Below are 23777 nucleotides of genomic sequence, written 5' to 3' on the forward strand. Positions count from 1 at the left end.
CCCCGTGTTTCCACTCTGCAGCTTTGTTTCAGGAATATAGTCACCCCAATACCCTCTGCTTGCATCAAACTGAGTCAGTGTAAATGGTCTGCAGCAGGGATGGGAAGATGAAAAGAGGCCAGAAAGAAAGATCACTGGAGCATTTCACCCAGTGCTTTGTGCAAGCAACCCCGCTCTGGTCGGTGGAGCTGCACCCATGTGGCCAAATTTGACTCTCTGGATCCTTCTGCTGAGCTGCAAGGGAAAAAAAGAAAAGGGAGGAGAAATACACGGGAGGAAACTGGGGTCTTGCTCCGGAATTGGAACCATCATGATGATCAAAAATACATATTCTTAATTTTATAAAAATAAAACCAGGCAGGGACAATCTGGGTGGGGTCAATCAGGGCCTTAATGTGTCTTCCTCTTCCCAGTGCTTCCCTTCCAAGCTTAGCTCTGGCCCTTTCCTTCACATGAGCTGTTTTTTGCAATCTCTGCTCCTAGTTATGCTGTGTGCCGCACCACAAACAGACGTGTGACGACAATTGTGGTCTAATGTGTGATGGTGAACATTCAGAATATTTAAACAGGGTGGGTTTTTTTGACTCAGGACCTCAGGCCAGATGCTGGCTCCAAATCCAGTTATTTTGCACTAGCTCAGAAAACCAGTTTTGTTGGCTCTCTGGAAGATTCTCCAAAACAAGAGCAATGCTACAGCACAGTTTTGCTGTAGTTGCCCCAGGCTGTCCCATCTCTTTCTCCTCAATTAATCTGAGCCACTGGAAAAGGGATCAGAGCTGGAACTCCCTGTGTCCTGCTGCTCTTTGGGGCTGCAGCTGGATCCTGGACAGGGGTCTGAGCTGAAAACCTCCCCAGAAAGCAGAGCTCCTGCAAAGACATCCTTGATTCATCTCTTCCTGAGATACCTCAGCTTATTTTTTAACGCTTTCTTGAAGAAACTAGCATGTCTTAAGGGTGTCACAAAAATACCACTGCAGATGAGCAGCTGAGAGTGAGGTACAAAGCCAGGAGACAAAGATCCCAGGCCCAGGCATATGGCAGGAGTTTGGCTTGCTCGCAGGACTGATTACACCCTTGGTTACCACGATCTAGCTGAGGTCCCTTGTTCTCTGCTAGGCACCACTCATGGGCAGATCTGATCTTTACAGTATTTAGTCTATGTAGCTTTGGAGAGCTACAGGGCAATGGGAGAAAGCATGCATGTTTTGCAATATTTCTCCTCCTTTCTGGAGGGACGTGGAGTAGCAATTCCAGGGCATTCAAGGAGAAGCTGACAAGAGCTGGTGGCAGAGCAGAAGGTGTGCAGGAGTCCTGCCACCAGCTCTGCAGAGCCAGACAGCTACGCAGCTGTGATGCCAAAAGTGGAAGCCAGGGCATGTAGTCAAATAGGCTTTGCACAAAGGGGAACCAGATACTCTGGGGCCAGATTCCACTCTCGGTTTACAGCAGGTAAGGTTAAATGTTAGCTAGTTGCAGACGACCAGCTCAATACCCAGCTGGTGACACTGGCAGCAGAGTTTGGTTCCTCGGGTTGGTGCGGTGCAGCAGATGAGGAAGGGGCACTGAAGCACCTTATATCAAAAAAAAAGAAAGATCAGCTCAAGCATGGACAAGGCTAAGGACCGTGCAAGACATTTTCCCCCATCACCTGCTTTCTATTTCCCTCTCAGTGCTGTGCTGCTCATCTCATCCTGCCCTGTCCTGGCTGCCTGTGGCTTCCATGAATCTCCCCTCACCATGCCCTGAGCTTGTGCTCCTACTACTTCACTTTCTTTACCCAAGTTCATTGCTTGGCTCAGCTCTTTGACTGTTGTCTGCAATTTGTGGCTGACATGCCACATTAGATGACAGAAAAGAGGAGCTAAGATCTCTTTGACTCCTCTGATGAACCCATGTTAATGAAGGCAACCAGGAAGCTGTATGTGTGTGAAGGCCCCTCTTCACAGCAGTGATGGGATGGCAGAGGAACATTTGTGTTTGCTGCACTGTCACCCCATGCTGTGAAGATGTCCCTTCCTGGAGGGCTGTGGGCATCAGAAGCAACTCAGGGCTGCACCCTGAACCCCAGAGTGGAAGCCATCAGCATGCACTGTCTGTATCTCTCCTCTTCCTGCTCTTTGTGGGGCACCCGGACAACCCTTGCCATAATCTGCTTGAGGCTGCCACTGATGTCCTGTGGTTGTCCCTGCCATCCCGTGGCAATCCCTGCTGTCCCCTGGCAGACACTGCCTCCAGGTGTTTTGGCAATCTGGGGTTTGGTGCTGGCTTCCAGGGAGAGGAGGACTGAGGTCTGAGCCCTGGGTCAGCCCAAGACTTAGATGTGCATCTCTTCATGGCTGGGGGTGGTGCTTTGGCCATTGGGGCAGAGTCTGGTGGGGGACGCGTCCAGTGGAAATGAAAGTGGTCCCCAGGGGAGTACATGGGGCACAGGGCAAGAGGGAAGAAACACCTAACAGGTAGTTGTCCGAACTGGGGACAGTGTGCTTCCTGCTCCATCATTACTCCAACGTTTTACACATTTTAATGGTCTAATGTGAAATCCATGGGCGCTCTAGGACCGTATCTCACGATTAAAGGCAGAAAAGCTGGCTGACAGCTGCAGCAGTGAGGGAGACAACAGCCCTCATATATTGAAACATACAGAGGTGGTCTTGGCAGAAAACTGGACTAGAAGTATATCTGACTATTCAGTGAGGGGGGAACCTCAATGCCCAAAGGCAGCCCTATTGTCCCCACGTCAGCCTCTGGCTCCCACCATCTGCGCACTCCTGCAGCCCCAGGAGCCAGCAGCTGCTGCCCCACGCCACAGAACTGAAAGCTGCTCCATCCCGGGCTCCTGCACTGCTCCTACCAAAGAGTGTGCCACTGGTCCAGGAGGAGGAGGAGGCTGAAGCAGAGCCGAGCTGGGAGGTAGGTAGTGCTTGCAGGCATGGGGATTTGTTTTATGTACCCAGCATTGGGAAAAACTTGCCCAAACACTGGCTCTTTACTACAAGGGGGCTGATCAGTGGCAGTATTTTATCTTTAGGACAGCCTGTCATTTTCCTTCTCATGCTTGCCTATTGTTTCTTGGACTCTGTGAAGCCTAATTGCTGCTGCACATCTCGTCGCACATCTGCATTCAAACTATCTTGGAAGTGGCTGTGTTGAAAGTTGGTGGCTCCTTCCCCCTGAACTGATGCATGGCTCTGGGTGACAGTGACTGGGAGCACTTGTCAGTGCCACAGAACTTCTCACCTTTGGTAATCCCATTCCTAGCACCTGTGCTGGAGATGAGAAAATATGTGAAACACAGGCATCCTAGGGAGGGAACAGTGTAAGGAATGTTGTCAGCTCAGGCACTTCATGTTCGTGCTTTGGTGATGGCCAAATGGCTGATCCTTTCTCACCTGGCTAGCTCTTGGAAAACGCTTCAAATGAAATGTGAGAATGCTGTGTAACCCTCAGGATCCTTGACTGCCAGTGGAATTGATTGCCTTTTATGAGAGCAATTCTCTCCATCATGCTTTTGGGCTGCAAGTAAGCCTCCTCTTTCAGCACCCCATGCACTGCACTGCGACCATGGAGCAGGATGTCTGGGGAGCAGCAGGCAGTGGTGGGCAGTGGTGGGCAGCGGTGGGCAGTGGTGGGCAGCAGCTGCCTGCTCAGCTGCCTGCCCAGTCACCCCTCTTCCCAGCCGCCTGCAGCTCAGCCCTGCACCGCTCTGCCATGTCACCACACTTCCCTCACGCTGATGAAAACTTTTTGTTTACTGGAAGAGTGGATGCTTTTTCTTCTTGCGTAAGATTGATTCTCAGCCAGAGCAGGCAGATCTCTCTCCTGTGCCCCTTGTAATGCAATGTCCATGCAGGACAGCACAGCTGTGCTGTAACAGGAGGTGTGCTAAATGTAGTTAGGGCTGTGTTTTGCTAGACCAACCTCTCGAGTCCTTTATAGGTACCTCAGTTCATTTTTTATCAGTTACATTCATACTCAAAAGCCTATGTGATTTTTTTCTTTTATGAAGAGTTTCTTGAAGAACAACCAAGCACCCTTGGGATCAGTGTTTTGATGGCAGGTGGTGAATGTTACTTCTGACACGGTTCTGTAACACCTGAAGGCCATTTGCATCATCTTGTTGGCCACCAGCATCCTCAGACCTTTAGGATCCTAAACCTAAGGTATACTAAAAACCAACTTTGTATTAAAAGTGTGTCTGGATGTTAGACTTGTAGATGATTCCCAGGGCCAAATTTTTACACAGCAAGTGATTAATGAGCCTTTTTTGTCCCACATTTCTAGAAAGCCTGAAGACAAATACATAATTTCTCTGTGAAGTTGATTCCTACTCTTGTGCAATGGGGGAGTAAAAAGGTGTGGTTTATACTAAGCTTAATGCTGAGAGCATGAATGAAATAATGTTGGGAGCACACTCGTATTGTTGAATAACACACCTTACTGGAAAGTACATTAAACACTAACCTCCTGTGGTATATGTGGTCAGCTGCTGTTTAATATCTTATCAGAATACTTATTCATGTTTCAAAAAATGAAGAAAACCCCAAAACATTGTGCTTTTTTTTTTTTTTTAAATGATATTATTTCACTTTTCTGCCTTGGGCCATGGATCTATTTTATTACATTACAGTGGAGAATTTCTGGTTTAACTTTTTGGTTTTAACTTTCCAAAACTGAAATGAGACATAGCAGGAATAAACAAGGGTTGTTCTGCTCCATCTTCAGACTCATTTAATTGATAAAGTTCCTAAGTAATCAAAAAGGCAAGCCTTCTTAGTCCCAGCTTATGACAATTATTGTTGGCAAAGTAAAGTGTGAAGGTTTCCCAGTGCTGACAGCCCCCACCTATGCTCTGGGCTCTTCCTTAAGGAAAGCTCACACCAAGAAGGGTTTTTTGAGTTTGGAATCGCTGGCTTTGCACATGTTTGGGAGAACAAAGATGAAGGAAGCAGAGAAGCATTTTGGGTAAAAGAAGCACAAACACCCCAAATGCTCATTTGATATTGGATATTCAATACTATTTGAGATTAATTCAGGAGATTTCTTTTTCTTCAAATATTGCCTGAAGCATTGTGGCTTAGCTGTTGATTTCTGCATTTCTTGGATATCCTTTGCTCTGTCCAAAAAATGCAGACACATTACTGTTGATCTTGTCTATAAAAGCTGGTCTTGTGTTTGGTCCCGGTCAGATTCACACCTAGTGGTTTCAAAAAATTACCAAAACATTTGACTTTTTACTCTTCTGCCTACAGACTTACGAGAGGGGAGATATGAAATCTTGATGGCTCATGGAATTACTGGGGTGTATCAGAAAAGAGTCAGCAAAAGAAATTCTAGGTGTTGTAAAAGGAAATGTAGATTTTAACTATGCAGTAGCAGAAGTTAATCTGTTTTGTCCCACTCATTCGAAACCCACAAGAGCCTCTCTTGTGTTTTCAGTACACCAGAAAAACATGAAACTGCAGTTTGGAAATGAGAAGAAAAGCTGCCCCATATATCTGCATAATGGAAAGACACTCCTCCTCCTTTTCAACCCGACTTCTGGCTGGCATTTTTCAGAACATTTTGGGCTGTATGTCTTATCTTCATTGAGCTGTGCATGTCTATGCCCAGCCCACAGCAGAGGAGGATGCTGTAGGCAGTGGGAGTGCAAGCTCTGCTTTACCCTGGCTAACCTAAGAGATCCTTCTCACTCCTAAGGTGAAGAAGAGATAAGAAGGATTAGTGGATAAAGCGAAGCCCTTCTTGTCAGTGCATGGTCAGACGTGTTGCAGCCAAAGCCACACTTGCAGCCCCAGGCTGCAGTGGGACAAATGTCTGCTCCCCCTACTCCCCACGGCTTCACCATCCTGCCAGCCTTACTGCCAGAAAACCCTGACATGTCTCCCTGTAAGCAGCAGGCCTTTGGGCTTGATTATTTGCTTGTTTTCTCAAGCAGCACCACGTAAGATCAGGAGTAAGTTTAAACACAGTGCGCAATGATCTCTGCAGGTTTTGTACCTGCACCACTGCCCGCACGCTAGGGCAAACTTAAGGTATTTGCTAAGTGGTAGCACAGTCTGTCCTGTTTGCTTCTGATACATCTAGATTACTTGCTGAATCCACGTTAAGGTGCTGAGCATGGGTGTATGGGTGTCCTTCCCTCCCTGTGAGCAAGCTCTGGTGCAGGGGCTCAGCGTGGCTGCACTTGCTTGCAGAGGTGTGGATGGTGGACACAGCTGGTGTGGACAGCAGGCTCCCTAGTAGGTCTTTGGTGTTGAAAATGGGTTCCCAAGAGCCTTTTACTGCAGCTCTGAAAACAGAGCTCTACCACTGGATCTCTTGACCAGAAAGGATTGAAAGCTCCGATACTGGTGAAAAGCCCTCGAGTTGCAACTTCTAATCATAGCACAAAAGTACATACACGTCTGTATTCTGCATGGTCAAATCCTTTTAGCCTTATTTTCCCCATTGTGAGCTTTACCCCTGGGCTTCCAGCTTATGCCTGTGCAATTGCCATGCCTTCGTTGCCATGGCCGTGTTGCCAGGCCCTTTGACTCACCACCTCTTGTACTGTGGGTTGAGCTAAGCCTGAGGTTTTCAACACTTTGTATCTTGCACATTTCCTGCAAGAGGTGTCAGAAAAATGTGTTTCCTGAGATTAAGTAAGCAAAAATAATAGCTACCAAAACCAGACCAAAAGAACCTAAAAAGTGAGAAAAATAATAAAGCTGTTCGGCGGCTTCCTGTTTACCAGCAGCTCAGAGACAGATTTGTCAACAGCGTTGCCAAGGTCTCCTCTCAGACCACAGCAGCATTGGAGGTGCGTGTCACCCCAGCAAAGCCTCTCTCTGTGCCCCCAGCAAGGGCAGAGGATTGAGAGAAGATATGAGAGATGGGACAACGCTGTGCAGATGCCTGCTTTGAGATCATAGCCACTGTGGTCTAGATGAGAAGTGCCAGCAGGATGGGACTGTTGCCCAGATTTTGCTGCATGATGCTCTTGTGCTGAGAGCATCCTGCCCCAGGGAGGCATCTCCAAAGGCACAGGCCCTCTCCGAGGGGACCTGCTGTCAGTGGCAGGGTGCAGGTTTGAATTCAGGGTCCCATCCTGGTCTTAAACCACACAGGCTTCTCTGTTTTAAGAGCATAGTTTCACGTGCTGAAACCCCTTTTTCCTTGTAAAATCTGATAAGCAACCAGAGCTGCTTCCACAGGAGGCTCCTGTGGCAGACCTGTGCTCAAGAGGCAGATGGAACCAGTCTAGCCATTTAACCAAGAAGCTAATTGAGTGCCCTTGCCCATGCCCCAGCACCATGTAATTTATCTGCATTTGGCAGAGCCAAAAATTTTTGTACAGGGTTATGTGGCATTGCTGTGGTGGGAGGAATCCTGCCTGGTTTCTGTGCTGGAGCTCACAGACTTCACACCTGAAGGGTCACTGAGCCCTGAGAAGAAAGCCCTGAGTGTCGGCAGGAAGGTGTATTATGGTTTTCTGTGGTCTCTGAGCAGCGCTGCCTGGACAGGGTGCTGGGTTCAGCGTGGCCAGTGCCAAGTGTTGGTGCTGTGCACCAGGCAGCCAGCCAGCACAGGTAGCCTTAAAAATCTGGTGGGGAAACATCAGTTTAAGCCAGAGAGGGACTTATGTGTCAGACAGTGTAATTACAGTTGCTGGAAAGCATTAGAAGGAATAAGCAGCTTGCAAAAAAATAAAAAGAGTAAGAGCCAATATATATTTGTCAAGGAGCAGCTATGTCAAATCAGCCTCAGTTACAGCCTTGTGCCAGATGGGCAATGCAGGGTTATCCTGTACCTCAGAGCTAGAGTTGTCTGAGTATATCAAACAGCCTTTACATGAGTCCACAAGTGGTCAGACAGCCCAACTCCAGAGCAGTCGCTGCTGGACAGGAGAGCTGCCCAGGAGGGTCCTGTAGCCAGGGCTGTGCTCTGCCCCAGCACAATTCAGCGTGCACATTGGTGCTCTGGGTGAAGGGCTGGTGTATGTTTTTACTATTTTAATCGAAGAATCATTTTGATTGGAAGAGACCCTCCAGACTATTGAGTCCAGCCATTAACTTAACTCTGACACTAACCATGTCACTAAGAAGCTCATCTATATGTCTTTTAAACACCTCCAGGGATGGTGACTCCGCCACTTCCCTGGGCAGCCTGTTCCAATGACTGACAACCATTTCTGTGAAGAAACTTTTCCTAATATCCAATCTAAACATCCCTCAGTGCAGCTTCAGGCCATTTCCTCTCATCCTAACACTTTTACAAATGTCACTACCTTGGGAGGGGTTGAAAATGCACTGGGGAACAGGATGGCTCAAATTGACCTTGACAGATTAAAAAGCCTGAGACCGATGGGCTGCAGTTCGTTAAGGACAAGTACTCACTTTTGCACATGGACAGGGTCAGCTGAGACCACAACAGATTATGGTGAAGACAGAACTTATGGAAAAAAAGGATCTGGTAGCCACCATCCAGCACAACAGAAGCGTGAGTCACCAGTGCTATGCGATTGCAAAAGATGACAGCTACCCTGGGAGGTGACTCTTCCAGTCTGCTTTGCCAGGGGTAAAGCCCGCAGCTGGCCTCCATGTCTAGTTTTGGGCAATGCAATGCAAAAAAGATTAAGGAAAACTGGACAGCCACCAAAGGAGAACAGTGGCTACGATTGACAACTTAGAAAACATGACCTGAAAGGAAAAATATTATGGAATATGAGCTATTAAGATTGAAGGGAAACATTATCTAAGAATATTTTAAAGCAGCTAGAAGAAAGCAGCAATTGTTCCTCTGTGGATAAGACAAATAACCGATTCAAATCATACCAGGAGAGTTTTAGACTAAAACAAATTTAGTAGGAGTGAGTCTGAAGAAACACTGGGATAGTTTGTAAGGAGGAGCTGGGGGGAAAGCAGGGACTGTAGGAGCAGGCTGAACAACTGGGTGGCAAGAATCACAGAGGGACATTGCCCCTGCCTTCAAGGCAGGAGACAGACTACCTCAGGTGTGTCAAACTCATTTTCACCAGGAGCCACATCAGCCTCATATTTGCCTTCAAAGGGCCAAATGTAATATTAGGACTGTATAAATGTAGGAGCAGTTGCAGTTCTTGATCTTCCAGTGTCCCATCCGGCCTTATTTTCTGTGGTTTCTCTGTTCTAACTCATTGTCACTTGCATCCTTCTCTGTTCTCCACCCGTAGGCAGAGCAGTGTCAAACGCTAATCTGAGAGGTGCTCGTGTACCGAAGGTGTGGGATAGTAAAGGCTTAAAAAAATAAGCACTTTGGGGTAATAAAAAAAAGCATCAGATAAGGGGCAGATGAAGAACCTTCTTCTCAGAGACTCCATAGGCAATAAATGTATTTGTTTATTTCTTTCTGTCCCACAGTTACCCTGTTGTAAAACATAAGTGAGAAAAACCCACTCACTGCTGACATTGTTATGAATGAGTTGCTGTGCTGGGAGTTTTGCAACACACTGATTTCTGCTTTGGTGAAACTAAGCGATTGTGCAAGGCTGCAGCTGTCAAAGCCATAATCCGTGTGGCTTTGGTGCCGGCAGTGAAAAGCACAGCACGGAGCAGAAGGAGCTGATCCAAACCTCACCAAGCACCTCCAGCTGCTTCTCCTCTACAAACTCAGCAACAGTTTTTAGAGGACTGTCCAGCTCACAGCCTTTTTTTTTTTCTGCACTGAGCATCTGCTGCAGGAGAGAGAGCCAGCGCAATGCCAAATAAGCTTTTTGTACACACATCTGTACATGTCTGCATTACACAAGAGCTTTGTTACAGTAATACAACTCCACTTTGGTGGAGGGTGTCAATATTTTTGCTGACCAAGCTGAAAAGAAAAATAAAAATTTCTGTCTGCTGTCAACAAAACAGACAAATGTTAGTTCTACTGGGATATTTTTTAAGCTTTGAAGTCTGCCTGGTTTTGAGGAAGAGGGGTTAGAGAAGAGGTTATTTATTTCTCAAAAAGCTACATTTGAAAATAACACATTTAAAAAGGAAAAATGTCAATGTTTTGTCTGGAACTTGTCAGATAAAGTATTGTGACTCTTCTTCATCTTTTTCTCTAATTGGAGGAAGGAATCTCCCAAAAAATATCTTCGTGCTTTCACATGTATTTTAGGCAACCTAAATATACCTTTATGATAACCAAAAAAACAATCACTTTAAATCTCACCCAGTTACAGAAATCTCACCCACCTCATTGTACACAGGCATACAAACATGTCACTCCCATAAAGAAATGGCATTTGAGTAAGGCATTTGACACAGTCTCCCACAGCATCCTCACAGCTAAATTGAGGGAGTGTGGTCTGGATGGTCAGATAGTGAGGTGCACTGTGAAATGGCTGAAGGGAAGAAGCCAGAGAGTCGTGGTCAATAGGGCGGAGTCTAGTTGGAGGCCTGTATCTAGTGGAGTGCCTCAGGGGTCAGTACTGGGGTCGATATTATTCAATATATTCATCAATTATTTGGACAAGGGAATAGAGTGCACTATCAGCAAGTTTGCTGATGACACCAAGCTGGGAGGAGTGGCTGATATGCCAGAAGGCTGTGCTGCCATCCAGCGAGACCTGGACAGGCTGGAGAGTTGGGCGGGGAAAAATTGAATTAAATATAACAAGGGAAAGTGTAGAGTCTTATATCTGGGTAGGAACAACCCCAGGTTCCAGTATAAGTTGGGGAATGACCTATTAAAGAGCAGTGTAGGGGAAAGGGACCTGGGGGTCCTGGTGGACAGCAGGATGACCATGAGCCAGCACTGTGCCCTTGTGGCCAGGAAGGCCAATGGCATCCTGGGGTGTACTAGAAGGGGGGTGGTTAGTAGGTCGAGAGAGGTTCTCCTTCCCCTCTACCCTGGTGAGACCACATCTGGAATATTGTGCCCAGTTCTGGACCCCTCAGTTCAAGAAAGACAGGGAACTGCTGGAGAGAGTCCAGCACAGGGCAACAAAGATGATTAAGGGAGTGGAACATCTCCCTTTTGAAGAAAGGCTGAGGGAGCTGGGTCTCTTTAGCTTGAAGAAGAGGAGACTGAGGGGTGACCTCATTAGTGTTTACAGATATATAAAGGGTGAGTGTCACGAGGATGGAGCCAGGCTCTTCTCAGTGACAACCAATGATAGGACAAGCGGTAATGGGTTCAAACTGGAACACAAAAGGTTCCACTTAAATTTGAGAAGAAACTTCTTCTCAGTGAGGGTGACAGAGCACCGGAACGGGTTGCCTAGGGAGGTTGTGGAGTCTCCTACTCTGGAGGCATTCAAGACCTGCCTGGACGCCTTCCTGTGTAACCTCATCTAGGTGTTCCTGCTCTGGCAGGGGGATTGGACTAGATCATCTTTCGAGGTCCCTTCCAATCCCTGACATTCTGTGATTCTGTGGAATGGAATTAGGCCATTCTGCCATATGGCAAATTTGTACCTCCACTCTAGCAATGGTCTGATTAAAAAAATTTGATTAAGCTGATGCAGTCCCACTAAGATGGTGTGTTGACAGCTGATGCTGATAGACCCAAACATCATATCATTAACTGAAAGAGGCAAGGATTCCTCAGAAGACAAATCCCATGCGGGGTTTCCTCCTGTACTTCCCGGGTGACCATGGTGCAAGGGATTCACCAAGGGTGCTCCAGTCAGGAACCAAGGGTGCTTGCCAGTCCGTGTAGACAGCAGAGACCCTTAGTAGAGGGTTGTTGAGCCAGAGACGTGGCCAGGAGGAGGAATTTGGGGTGGGAGGTTCATCAAAGTGCTACCTGCCACGCCGTCCCCAAGTTGCAGAGGACAAGCTTGCCTTGACCACATGCCTCTACCTTCTGCTGCAAAGCTGAGCTGTTGTCATTGTTCTTCCCATTAACAGATGATCGCAGGTATTTTACAAGCTATTTTAGCTGAGCAGCCCAGCAGCTCTGAATGTCTGTATCCCCTGTCGCAGTTAATCCTTATTTTGTTTCATCTGTTGAACTAAGTCACCTCTTCCCTCCTCTTCTAATATGACAGTGTAAGCCCTCTAAGTTGTAAAGTGAGAGCTGATTTGAAAGGGAAAGGCCTCTTATTGTCTAAGAAGCTGTTCTTATTTTGCTGTCGAGCAAAGGCAGAGGAAAGTGCTCTTCTTGCCTAAGAGCACCTGACTTGACTGGTCACCACCACTTCAAGATGGGTAGGAGCAGAGCATCGCATGAAGGCAAACTTGTCCTCTGCATTTCAGACAGTTGTTATGATAGCAAGAAGATTCAGGAAATACTTAGTCTTTTCTTGGGAAATATCCTACCAGGTAAGCTGTCTTATCTCCCTTCTTTTCCTAATGCCGCTTATACCAACACCAGAGCCTGTGCTGTGGTATCTGGAAGGTGCCTCCCACCCGCCTTACTCAACAGCCAGAGTCATGCCAGGACTCGTGGCTGGTGCTTCTGGGGCCAAAGCAAGTTTCTTGTTGGTAGTGTTCTCTGTTGCAACCACAGTTTCCTTTCTGTGTTCAAACTCAATTCATCTAAACTGACTGTAGGAGGAAGGAGAGGTTTCTGCAAGAGCAGGCAGAGAAGTTTTGCAGCAGCTGAGCTGCCTGTCAACCCCAGGCTGAGGAGCTGCAGTGGTGGCACAGGGTAAGAAAACCCTCTGGGACTAATGCCAAAGGCTGAGCTAGCATGCACAGGTGGTTCCCCAGTGCCAGTGAATTTGTCTGGCTGTAGGAGCTGCAGATGTGGCCAGGCTGTTTGCTTCACAGCACGATTTCTTTTGGTTGTGGTATTTGCCACAGCTTTTCCATTCAACATGCGGCCTCAGTGGAGCATCACTTCCTTGATGTTGGGGCTCCAAGTAGTTTGCGGGAGTGGAAATCTGCGTTACTCTGATGTGCTGGTCGCTTTTTAGACTGATAGTGTCTTCAGCTATCTGAAGCGCTGCATGAATTTTTTCCTCACTGAAGCAACTTTTCCGACAGAAGACAGAACAACAGAAACCACAGTTTCAAAGTGTGAATATGAAAACCGCTGTGGTGGCAATGGCAGCAGGCACAGCTAAGGAAGCATGAGCATCATGGTGCACAGTCTCATGGAGACTCACCAGCACTCACTGGCTGTCTGGGGCCACTGTGGCCACTGCAGGCTGACCCTGACCACCACCATCAAAACATGAGAAGACAAAGCAGGAGGTTCCTCCAACAGCAACATTTTCCCTGTGTTTTTTAACCTGAGTGATGACCGGGGATGCCTGTGCACTTGCATTTTCACCAAGGTGGTGACAAAACACAGTACTTCTCTCCTGCAGCAGTCCTGGTTGGGTGCATGGAGCATGGTGTGTGACACAGCTCCTGCTCCCAAACCCAAGCTGGCCATAAGCTGGAGCACTGGAGACACGAATAGTTGTCTCTGTTTCTCTCTAAGGTTTTTCTTTCTCACAGAAGATCCCACAAGAGCATGGGGACCACTAGCACTGGTATTAAGTCCAGCTAAAAATCATTTGGAGGGACACTGCTAGAGAAGTGACCTCTAGGGTGGATTTTGGATGGGTTCTTAGGAAACAGATCTAAGACCTCCCTGCTTGCCAGCTCCCACCCAACACCTTGGTAGCACCCCCAAAGCCCTGGGAGGAACTGCCTGGTACCTGCTGTCCCATCCTCAGATATGAGAGCCCCCCGGTCACATGTCCCCTTCACACACAGAACCAAGGACCATTTCACACCAGCTGGCTTGATCTCATCCCACAGGAAGGCTGCTCCACAGCCCCATCGCCCCCCTAACAAACTGTCTTCAGCCCAAGAGACAATCGGTAATGTTGTTCTCATACACCTATGCTTTCTCTAAGGTGAGACTACCCTCCTTTTCCCCTGGCCATTTCCTCTCTGGGTTATCTGTATGTAGTAAACATATCCCCTCCACAACTTCACTTTACCAGGCTGAGCCCAGCTCTCTCATGCTGCTCCTTCTACCACTTTGCAGCCTCTCTGCACCTGTTTCCACTCGAGTTCAGCACTTTCAAGTGCAGTTGACCTTTAACTTCTGTGTTCATTTTTTAACGCCTCTTACCGGTTTACCACATTTTCTGCTTTGTTATCTTCCTCAGATAAATTTCAAAGGGCTTTTTTATAGTGGAAAATCCTTGTTTGCCTGCATGGCCCTTGTGTAACTCAGGACAAGGTGAATGCTACTCAGAGACCAAAGAAGTGTTGGGAAGGATACAGGTCATTACAACCTGGTTCATAGTTGATGGTGGAGAAAATCAGAAATGCATACCTCCCATCCTCCTCCCACCAGTTATCTTCCTCTGAGCTTTAAAGGGGAGGTTAGCATACCTACAGCTTTCAGCACTGCACATCTGTCAACACACGACCAGTTATTTATCTCTGCTGCCCTCCAGCCCAGCAGAGCTCTGTCTGCCCATCGTCCCCTCAGATTACCTGTAAGAGAGAGAGTAGGGTTCAGCATGGGGAGAATAATGAAATTGGCATCTGGTTCTTCCCTGTCCCACAACCCAGGCATCTCCCACTAGTTTTCATCATCATAATCATCACCCTTTCAGCCAACAGTTCTCAAGTCCACCCCTGTGCTGTGGGCCTCCCCTCCCACCTACCTTCATATCTGCTGCTCAGGGACAGCAGCTTTCCAAAGCCATATTTGTCATCTAACAAACCCATTTCTGCTCCCTTCCTTTCACTGCCTTTGACAAATCACATCATCTGTTGCCTTTAATAATTTTTCTTCCTCTGTTGAGAAAAGCTCAAGGGACAGCTCTGTGTCAGGAACTTTGGCAAATTTTATATCAGACTCTGTAATTCTGCTGTTTTCCTCCAAAACACTGGCACCACCACAATTTTTTACTCCCTCTCCTTATTACCAGACCGTTAGCCATATGCCCAGCACGGTTCTCTCTGGTCTGCCCAAAGACATCCTCTAACCAAGGCAGTCACCAGGCCTGCTTACTTGTATCTTCTTCTTTCACTTGAAATCAAGATCTTTTCCTTGCCTTTAAGGTCTTCTGCATCTTCTTGCTTGCTCCAGCTTTCTCCAATGCGCATGGTATTTCCTCTGACATTTCCCTGCTGTACTCTTCCAACTTCATGGCTCACTTTGCCAGACCATGTAGAATTGCAGCTGGTGAAAATACACAGCTGAAAGATTCTCCGATTAAAAGAAATACACATTTTGAATGAAGTTAAATATTTTTGCAAAATCATAATGCATGCAGAAGAAAATAATCCAAGAAAAAATATGGAGTTTTTTTCCTTTTAGAATACATATACATGTTTTAAAATGCAGATATATTTAATTCCTTTATCTGTTGCATGTCAAACTACTGTCAAATTTTATCAGTTTCATATCAAACTATTGTATATGTGCTAAGAACTTATCAGCCAAACTAATGCAAAAAACATCCAATGGAAAGAAAGCCTTTCCTTGATTGAGGCTATGATCATACGAAGCTGACTTCATTGCTTTCTAAACAAAAAAGTAAATAGAATGGAGTTACGTTATGTTGTACTGTATGTCTGTAACAGCAGGACATACTATTGATATATTATTAGTTATATAATTAATACAGAGAGAATAGAATAAAATAAAGTTCTGTTAAAATAATGTTCAAAAGTTAATTCTGAAAAGAAAATAAAACAAACAAACAAAAACACAAAAGAAGAAAGAGTACTCAGTCTCCTTTATGTAATAAGGCCACCTGGGTACTTGGAGGCAGGGTAATGCCATGCTTGTCGGTAGCATCTTGAATACATCAAGGGACAGGTCTTTTCTGTCTGACTGTGCTACTGACTAGTGCCAGGTCCTTCATTAGGTTCGTTCTTTTTCCCTCTAGTCTATTTTCTCACTTTTTTTTTTTTACCCCCCCACCTTTTCTGTTCTTTAGGACTCTCACTATTCGTTTTTGCAACAGCCAGCAAGCTGGAAAGATACTTTGGATTGGAGCTTCTAGCTGCTACTGTAGAACAGTTTAAAAACTTTTATAGCAGCCATGCTTTGGATCTGTCACATACTTGTTTGGGGCTCTTCGGCAAATCTCTTGCATTCCCTGTGCTCCTATAAATCAGGAAAAAGCTCCTTGTTGAGATTAATGCGTGAAAAGTATACAATCTAGCTGACTTGTAAAGCACTACAGTTTACAGTATTACACAAAACAAAAACAATTTAAAGTTCTTTAATAAAATAAAAACATCAACCCTGTCCTTGTTTAAATATTTTTTCCTTGACCATGTATCCTAAATGCTCTAAAATATACTCTAAAAAACCCTGAGGTAGCAAAGAAACTCTGAAATGCTTACACTTGAATATAAGCCACTTCAAAAATTATTGCGCAGAGATATCAGTAGCTGTGAGTTCTCACTCTGCTCAGAAAGCTAACACATTACTGACAAGGAAGGACATAACAAGCCTGCAGTATACAAGCTGATATTAACTGAATAAAGCAAAAAAAATAATAATGTGTCTCAGAAGTTATATACCAGATTCTGAAAAAAGCTGCTACTTTGTTAGGGTGTGTTCTGTGACGGAGACATCTGAACTTTTAATTTTTTCCTGGGTAGCTGTGAGGAGAGCGTTTAGCAAAAGTACTAAAAGAACACCTGTTCATGTGCTACCTTTACTGTCTTCCGAAAGAGCTGTATTTGATTTTTGTTTCACAGTATGTGTTTGTAAGGCCTCTCACTTCTTTTCCTGTTTACCACAGCTACAAAGCCTTCTATTTGTCTCAAATCCTGTTCTGTAACTGGCAGCTGCCCATTCGACACCTGAATATCACCAAGCTCAGCCTTCTCCACAAGCGATGGAATAAACCTCTTGAAAACTCCCGAGCCTGAGAGAGGACAAGGGCAAGGTAGAAGGAGAAGGTGACCGAGGTCAACTGAGAGAGTAGAGGCTTTCAGCTGTTCAAAGGTAAAGTCCATCCACATTTAATGCGCTACTGTTAAAAGTCGTGGGCTAAATTTGGCAAACAGGGGAAAGTGACCTGCAGCAGTTCTCTCTCTTTTGATACCCTCTGGAAAACTGCTTTTTTTTTTTTTCAGTTTGACTTGTTTTGCCAGCTGGTGTGGAGAGAGGAGAAAGTGGAAAATGCTGTGCCTTGGTTGGAAGCTGTCAAACACATTAATGCTGTAAAGGCATTCTGAAAGTCTGAAGTGGAGCATCTCCAGTCTCTGCTCAGCCCAGGAAAAACACTTTTGAATTTCGCCAAAATCGGATTAATCAGATCTATAAATCTAGATCTGTGTATCTGTATCTATATACTTATTTATATATTTATACATCTAGAAGACAGTATTAATTATTTTTTAAATTTTTTTTTACTTTTGGTTGTTGGAACTATGGACTGCTTTTAAAGGGTCCCTGACAGGCATTTAAGGAAAGCAAGTCATTGCTACAATGCTTACAGTCGCAGTATGTTGAGATCACACATCAAAAGCATTACCTGGAAATATTTTCTACGTATACATGCTGCTGCATGAGCAGCCATTATGTAGTGACTTAACATCTCAATATTTATGTGTTTATGCATTAAAATAAATGCCGATGTCCTACCTACAGCTGAAAACTAAATATAGGAATTACACCATCAATATAAATTGCAAGAGTGCTTTTCTCTCATCACTCTTTATTTCTGAGCAAGGAACACTGTAGGGTGGAGTGTTGCATTTGTAACAGGTTTCTCTGCATTGCACATACCAGCTGGCTTTGGTGGAAACAGTCCTGGAGCCCCACAAAAAGCTGAGGCAGGTCAGCGGGGCACGAGCAGCATCCATACACGGAGCAGTGGAAAAACACTGACTCCAGCACCACTGTGCTGTGCATCTGGATCCTCCTGCTTCCCTGCACAAGGTGGCAGAGCCAGGCAAGAAGGGGTGAATTCTGATTCCTCCCATGCCAATAGAAAAATTTGCGCAGTTCCCTCTCTTTTCATACACCCAAGCAGCATTTTTTAACTCAGAAGAGCATGTTCTCTACTTTTAATGAATTCATCACTGTCATTCATATTATTGCTGCAGCTCAGTAGCAGTTATAATTACAACTGATTCTTCCCTCCTGGAAACTCCGTGCCTTTGAAGTTCTTTCAAGATGTGATTAACCTCTGTGCAAACGTAACGTAGGCGCAGTGCACAATAAGCATGGAAATGTCTTAGCAGTAATAAGGCAAACTCTTTTGAAATGGTGACTTTCGAAAGAACCAATACTTGTTAAAATATGAGCACTTAACTCTGGAAAACTGATTCCCTTTTATTTGGGTCTTGAGGTGACACCAGAAAAAGAAAAAAAAAAAAAAAAGGTGGATAAAGCCACTTTTGGAGAGCATGTCAGACCATTTTAAAGCTGTCTTTATTGCGGTTCTTCAGAAATGGCAGAGAGGAAACCTCCCACTAGAATGTTTTGGTTTTCTCTGAATTAGAAAACTGAAGTTGGGCAGAACAGACAGGAACAATAAAACTGCTGGGCTTTAGCAACCAGCACAGCCAAGCTGCTCACCAGGGAACCCAGAGCTCAGTGGCGGCCCTGCTGCAGCAGCGCACAGCTGGACACTGTGAGTGGTGCTGTAGCCCTGTGAACTCCCTGCTGCTGCAGAGGCTGTTGCTATGTGATCCTGTGCCTACCTGTGGAAAACTAGCTTGCATGTCTCTGCGTTCCATGCCTGTACATAGCGGATCAGCTCAGCTAAAAGTGTGGGTATGCTGCTTGGTGATGGCTTCTTCAGTCAAAACACTTTTATAAGTGTCTTTATCCTACATGTAAAATGCTTCCCCACCCCAGGGAAGAAAATCCAGATTCTTAGATCAGATGCTGGTTTTGTACCATTTTCCACCATTATGACTACTCAGAGCATCAATTTTTCCCTGTCACTAACTGACTAGCACTGAAGCAGTTTTGGGGAAATTGAGATCATCATAGCACTCATACTTAACACAGGTATAGTGTTGGGACCAGTTCTGTTTAATATCTTTATCAATGATCTGGATGAGTGGATTGAATGTGCCCTCAGTAAGTTTGCAGATGACACCAAGTCCTGCACTTGGGTCATAACAATCCCAGGCAACACTACAGGCTCAGGAAAGAGTGGCTGGGAATCTGCCTGGTGGAAAAGGACCTGAGTGTGTTGGTTGACAGCTGGCTAACATGAGCCAGCAGTGTGCCCAGGTGGCCAAAAAAGGCCAACAGCATCCTGGCTTGTATCAGAAATAGTGTGGCCAGCAGGTCTAGGGCCAGTTGCTAGAGTGGAGGTACAAATTTGCCAGATGGCAGAATGGCCTAATTCTATTCCACAGAATCACAGAATGTCAGGGATTGGAAGGGACCTCAAAAGATCATCTAGTCCAATCCCCCTGCCAGAGCAGGAACACCTAGATGAGGTTACACAGGAAGGCGTCCAGGCAGGTCTTGAATGCCTCCAGAGTAGGAGACTCCACAACCTCCCTAGGCAACCTGTTCCGGTGCTCTGTCACCCTTACCGAGAAGAAGTTTCTTCTCAAATTTAAGTGGAACCTTTTGTGTTCCAGTTTGAACCCATTACCGCTTGTCCTATCATTGGTTGTCACTGAGAAGAGCCTGGCTCCATCCTCGTGACACTCACCCTTTATATATCTGTAAACACTAATGAGGTCACCCCTCAGTCTCCTCTTCTTCAAGCTAAAGAGACCCAGCTCCCTCAGCCTTTCTTCAAAAGGGAGATGCTCCACTCCCTTAATCATCTTTGTTGCCCTGTGCTGGACTCTCTCCAGCAGTTCCCTGTCCTTCTGGAACTGAGGGGCTCAGAACTGGACACAATATTCCAGATGTGGTCTCACCAGGGTAGAGTAGAGGGGAAGGAGAACCTCTCTCGACCTACTAACCACCCCCCTTCTAATACACCATGGGAGTCCTGTGCCAGGACAAACAGCTGTTTAACTCTTGCTCTTTCCTGCACAGGTATCTGAGATGAATCCCACAAGCCAGTTCCTTGCCACAACAGAATATGACTATGGATATGAGGAAAACACTGCTCCATGCAATGAAGGCAACCAGTTTCGCAGATTTAAATCTCTCTTTTTGCCGATCCTTTACTGCCTTGTGTTTGTCTTCTGCCTTCTGGGAAACTCCTTGGTCCTTTGGGTTCTCCTGACCAGGAAAAGGCTGACAACAATGACTGACATCTGCCTGCTGAACCTCGCAGCATCCGATCTCCTCTTTGTGGTGCCTCTCCCTTTCCAAGGCCACTACGCGTCAGACCAGTGGGTTTTTGGCAACGCTATGTGCAAGATAATGGCTGGCATTTATTACATAGGTTTTTATAGCAGCATTTTCTTCATAACCCTCATGAGTGTAGACAGGTATATAGCAATTGTCCATGCTGTCTATGCCATGAGGATTCGGACAGCCTCTTGTGGCATAATTATCAGTTTAATCCTGTGGCTGGTGGCTGTCTTGGCTTCTGTACCCAACATCATGTTCAACCAGCAGCTGGAAATTGAGCAGTCTGTGCAGTGTGTCTCCACATACCCACCAGGTGACAATACCTGGAAGGTCGCTTCTCAATTTGCAGCCAATATCTTAGGCCTCTTGATTCCCCTTAGCATCCTTATTTACTGCTACTCCCAGATACTGAAAAACCTGCAAAAATGCAAAAATCGGAACAAGATCAAAGCAATCAAGATGATTTTCATCATCGTCATTGTTTTCTTCCTCTTCTGGACTCCCTTCAACATCGCACTGTTCCTAGACTCCCTGCAGAGCCTGCACATCATCAATGACTGCAAGGCAAGCTACCAAATAGCCCTGGCCCTGCAGCTGACGGAAACCATCTCCTTCATCCACTGCTGCCTGAACCCCGTGATCTACGCCTTTGCTGGAGTAACATTCAAGGCCCATCTTAAAGGACTACTTCAGCCCTGTGTCCGTGTCCTCTCCAGCCCAGACAGAGGCGCTGGAGCTGGTCAGTCATCTTCAGCACACACTCAGCTCTCTGGCTGCTCTGACAGTACAGCATTCCTGTGAGCCCACCTGAGCTGCCTTCTTCTGGTGTGGGGTTACTTCACATTGCAAAGAGGGAATCACCTCAGCCACTATCACCATTCCTCTTTTGCTTCAGCTCCCAGATAAAGAAATCCCTTAGCTCAGGGTCATGTTGCTTTGCTGTAGGATGCTCCCAGGGGCATGACCAGGTGGTTCATGGACCTGCTGCCACCCAAAGGAGCCTTTGGTGGTGATGCCTTCAAAAACAGCAGAGCAACACCTCCAGGTGCCCCCCATGCCCATCACTCATAGGGGGCCATACACTAGCATGTTTCTCTGTCAAAGTAGCCTGTCAGTCTGTGTCACCACTCAAGGTGTGGGCCACCACAGCTCCAGCTCTGTGTCCCAGAGCTCGCTGTTAAATCTTAACCCCACAAAATGGCATGTAGCACATAGGCTCCGTCTCTTTTCAGTCATCACTATTTTCTGCCATTTTAGAAATGTTTTCTTTGAATAAACATATTAACTGCATCTTTTTTTATCTTGGCTCCTGAAAGTCTTCCTAATGACTCACAAGCATAGATTAGAATAAGGAAAGGATGTTTTTACTGATTTTGGGGCTGGTATCACGTAACATATGTCTGATGGAACTGACGGCCACCTCTGAATCTCTTCAGCAAAGTAAGTCTTGCTTCCACTTTCCTGCTGAGAAAGATTTGTTCTCTAAATCCCAATAAATTTTCACAGTGAAAAAATAACATTTATGTTGAGGTAATATTACTGTAGACAAAATTTTTTAAGTTAAACAAGAGACTACCTGAAACCAGGAAAAACTCCACCTGGATATTGTCAAAGATTGCGTTTTCTAGGCTAATAAAAATATTGTATGTTTTCTTAGTTCTGCCTTTTCTTATGAAAATATAATTGCATCTTTTGATGTTTCTGAAATATTTCAAATACATTCCTAACCTCAGTGCAAAAAATCCTCTTGCCATTAGCTACATAGTATAGAAAACACTTATTTCATTTATGATCGTGTGATTAACATTTTTAGGTTTTATTCCTCAATGGATAAGAAATACACTGCAGCTAAATTATCATGTTGTTTTATTTCTCAGTAGACTTCTATGTATCTAGAAATCAGAAAATCTCTGTTTGGGTATCTCTGTGGGGTTCTTGTACTGTTCAGGCACTTTAATGACTGAAAAGAAACATGGGCCAGCATCTCAGGTCAGATATCTTCCCCTGTGGCTAGAACTTTGGAGTTTGGATAAAATTGTTTCTCTTTAAAATGTACTGTGACATTTACTATCATCTTACCTGCTGATGTTTCAGATGAAAATGGAAGGGAGAAGAAACAGAAGTTACGTATATATATTCTTTTTTAAATTGCTATTTTGGGAAGCAGGGAAGACAGAAATGTTTTCTGGCCAGCTCTCACACTCTGACACTTACCCAACATGCTGCATCACTGCAGCTTAGACAGCCCAAAACTAATCAGCCAGGAGCCAAGTGTCAGACAACTGACACTGATCGAAGAGAGAGCCCCAGTCCAATCCAGACTGCAGGAGACTCACAACCCCAAGGAGCTGCCTTCAAGGAGATAACATATCTGTCAAGAGTCTCCTGCACTTTTTAGGCCTCTAGATTTCATACCCAGCAGCTTTTTCTGCTTTTTTATTTTTCCTGATTGAAATAGGACACATGTGAAACATCAAGTTGCTCTGATAATTTGTTTTTATTAACATTTGTTTAAAAACAGACCAAAACCAAGTGTCCTGGTTTCAGCTGGGATGGAGTTAATTTTCTTCCTAGTAGCTGATATAGTGCTGAGTTTTGGATTTAGAATGAGGATAATTATGATAACACACTGATGTTTTGGTTGTTGCTGAGCAATCAAGGCCTTTTCAGCTTCTCATACCACCCCACCAGTGAGTAGGTTGCAGGTGCATAAGGGGCTGGGACAGCTGACCCCAACTGGCCAAAGGGTTATTCCAGACCATATGATGTCATGCTCAGCATATACAACTGTGAGAAGAAGAAGGAATGGGGAGATGTTCAAAGTGATGGAGTTTGTCTTCCTAAGTAACTATTACGCATGATGGAGCCTGGCTTTCCAAGAGATGGCTTGAATACCTGCCTGCACATGGGAAGTGGTGAATGAATCCCTTGTTTTGCTTTGCTTCTGCACGCGGCTTTTGCTTTACTTATTAAATTGTCTTTATCTCAACCCACGAGTTTTCTCACTTTTACTCTTCTGATTCTCGCCCCCATCCCACTCGGGGGGAGTGAGCAAGCGGCTGTGTGGTGCATTGTTGCCAGCTGGGGTTAAACCACAACATCTTTTAGGTAATAGTATTAAAGATAGTATTAAAGAACTCTCTGGTTTTAAAGAACAGATTTGGATCATATCTGCAAATGTGTTATACAGAAAAAATAATAAGGGATAAGGTCCCTATTTTTCAATATCTGTGTATTTGATTTGCTGAATTTCAAATTGTATAACGACAAGATGGTCAAAAGCATTGCAGTTTTTTAAAGATCACGCCCCTTTTCAGGGTGCTATGTAATTCAAACTGATACGTACCAGATATACCCCAGACATGCATAACTCTTTCCATCATGAAGTTCTAAATTGTCCAAAGTCTCCAAAGAGACTCTCGCATCATTAGTGTAGTGATGTTTTCAGAAGTAGACTAGGATTCTCTCTGGGTTACAAGACAAGGGTCAAACACTTTGGTTTCTGCTATTTTTTCATAAAGCTCTCCTTATAATCATGGTCTGTGTGTGTATAATAGTGGAATTTAACCCAAATGATATGAGAAGACTTTACCAAAGAAATAACAAAATAGGTTTTGCTGGACTCA

At 45.3% G+C, this 23777-nt stretch overlaps 1 protein-coding gene across 1 annotated transcript; it reads left to right on the forward strand.

The window, feature by feature from the left end:
• Positions 1 to 19896: 19896 nt before the first annotated feature.
• On the forward strand, positions 19897 to 20952 carry LOC308038253 (C-C chemokine receptor type 8-like; the record flags this gene model as incomplete). Its single annotated transcript, XM_080340605.1, has 1 exon — positions 19897 to 20952. The coding sequence occupies one exon, from the start codon at positions 19897 to 19899 to the stop codon at positions 20950 to 20952; it is 1056 nt and encodes a 351-aa protein (XP_080196731.1).
• Positions 20953 to 23777: the final 2825 nt, after the last annotated feature.

Source organism: Nesoenas mayeri (assembly GCF_963082525.1).
Source record: "Nesoenas mayeri genome assembly, chromosome: 2".
NCBI lineage: Eukaryota > Metazoa > Chordata > Aves > Columbiformes > Columbidae > Nesoenas > Nesoenas mayeri.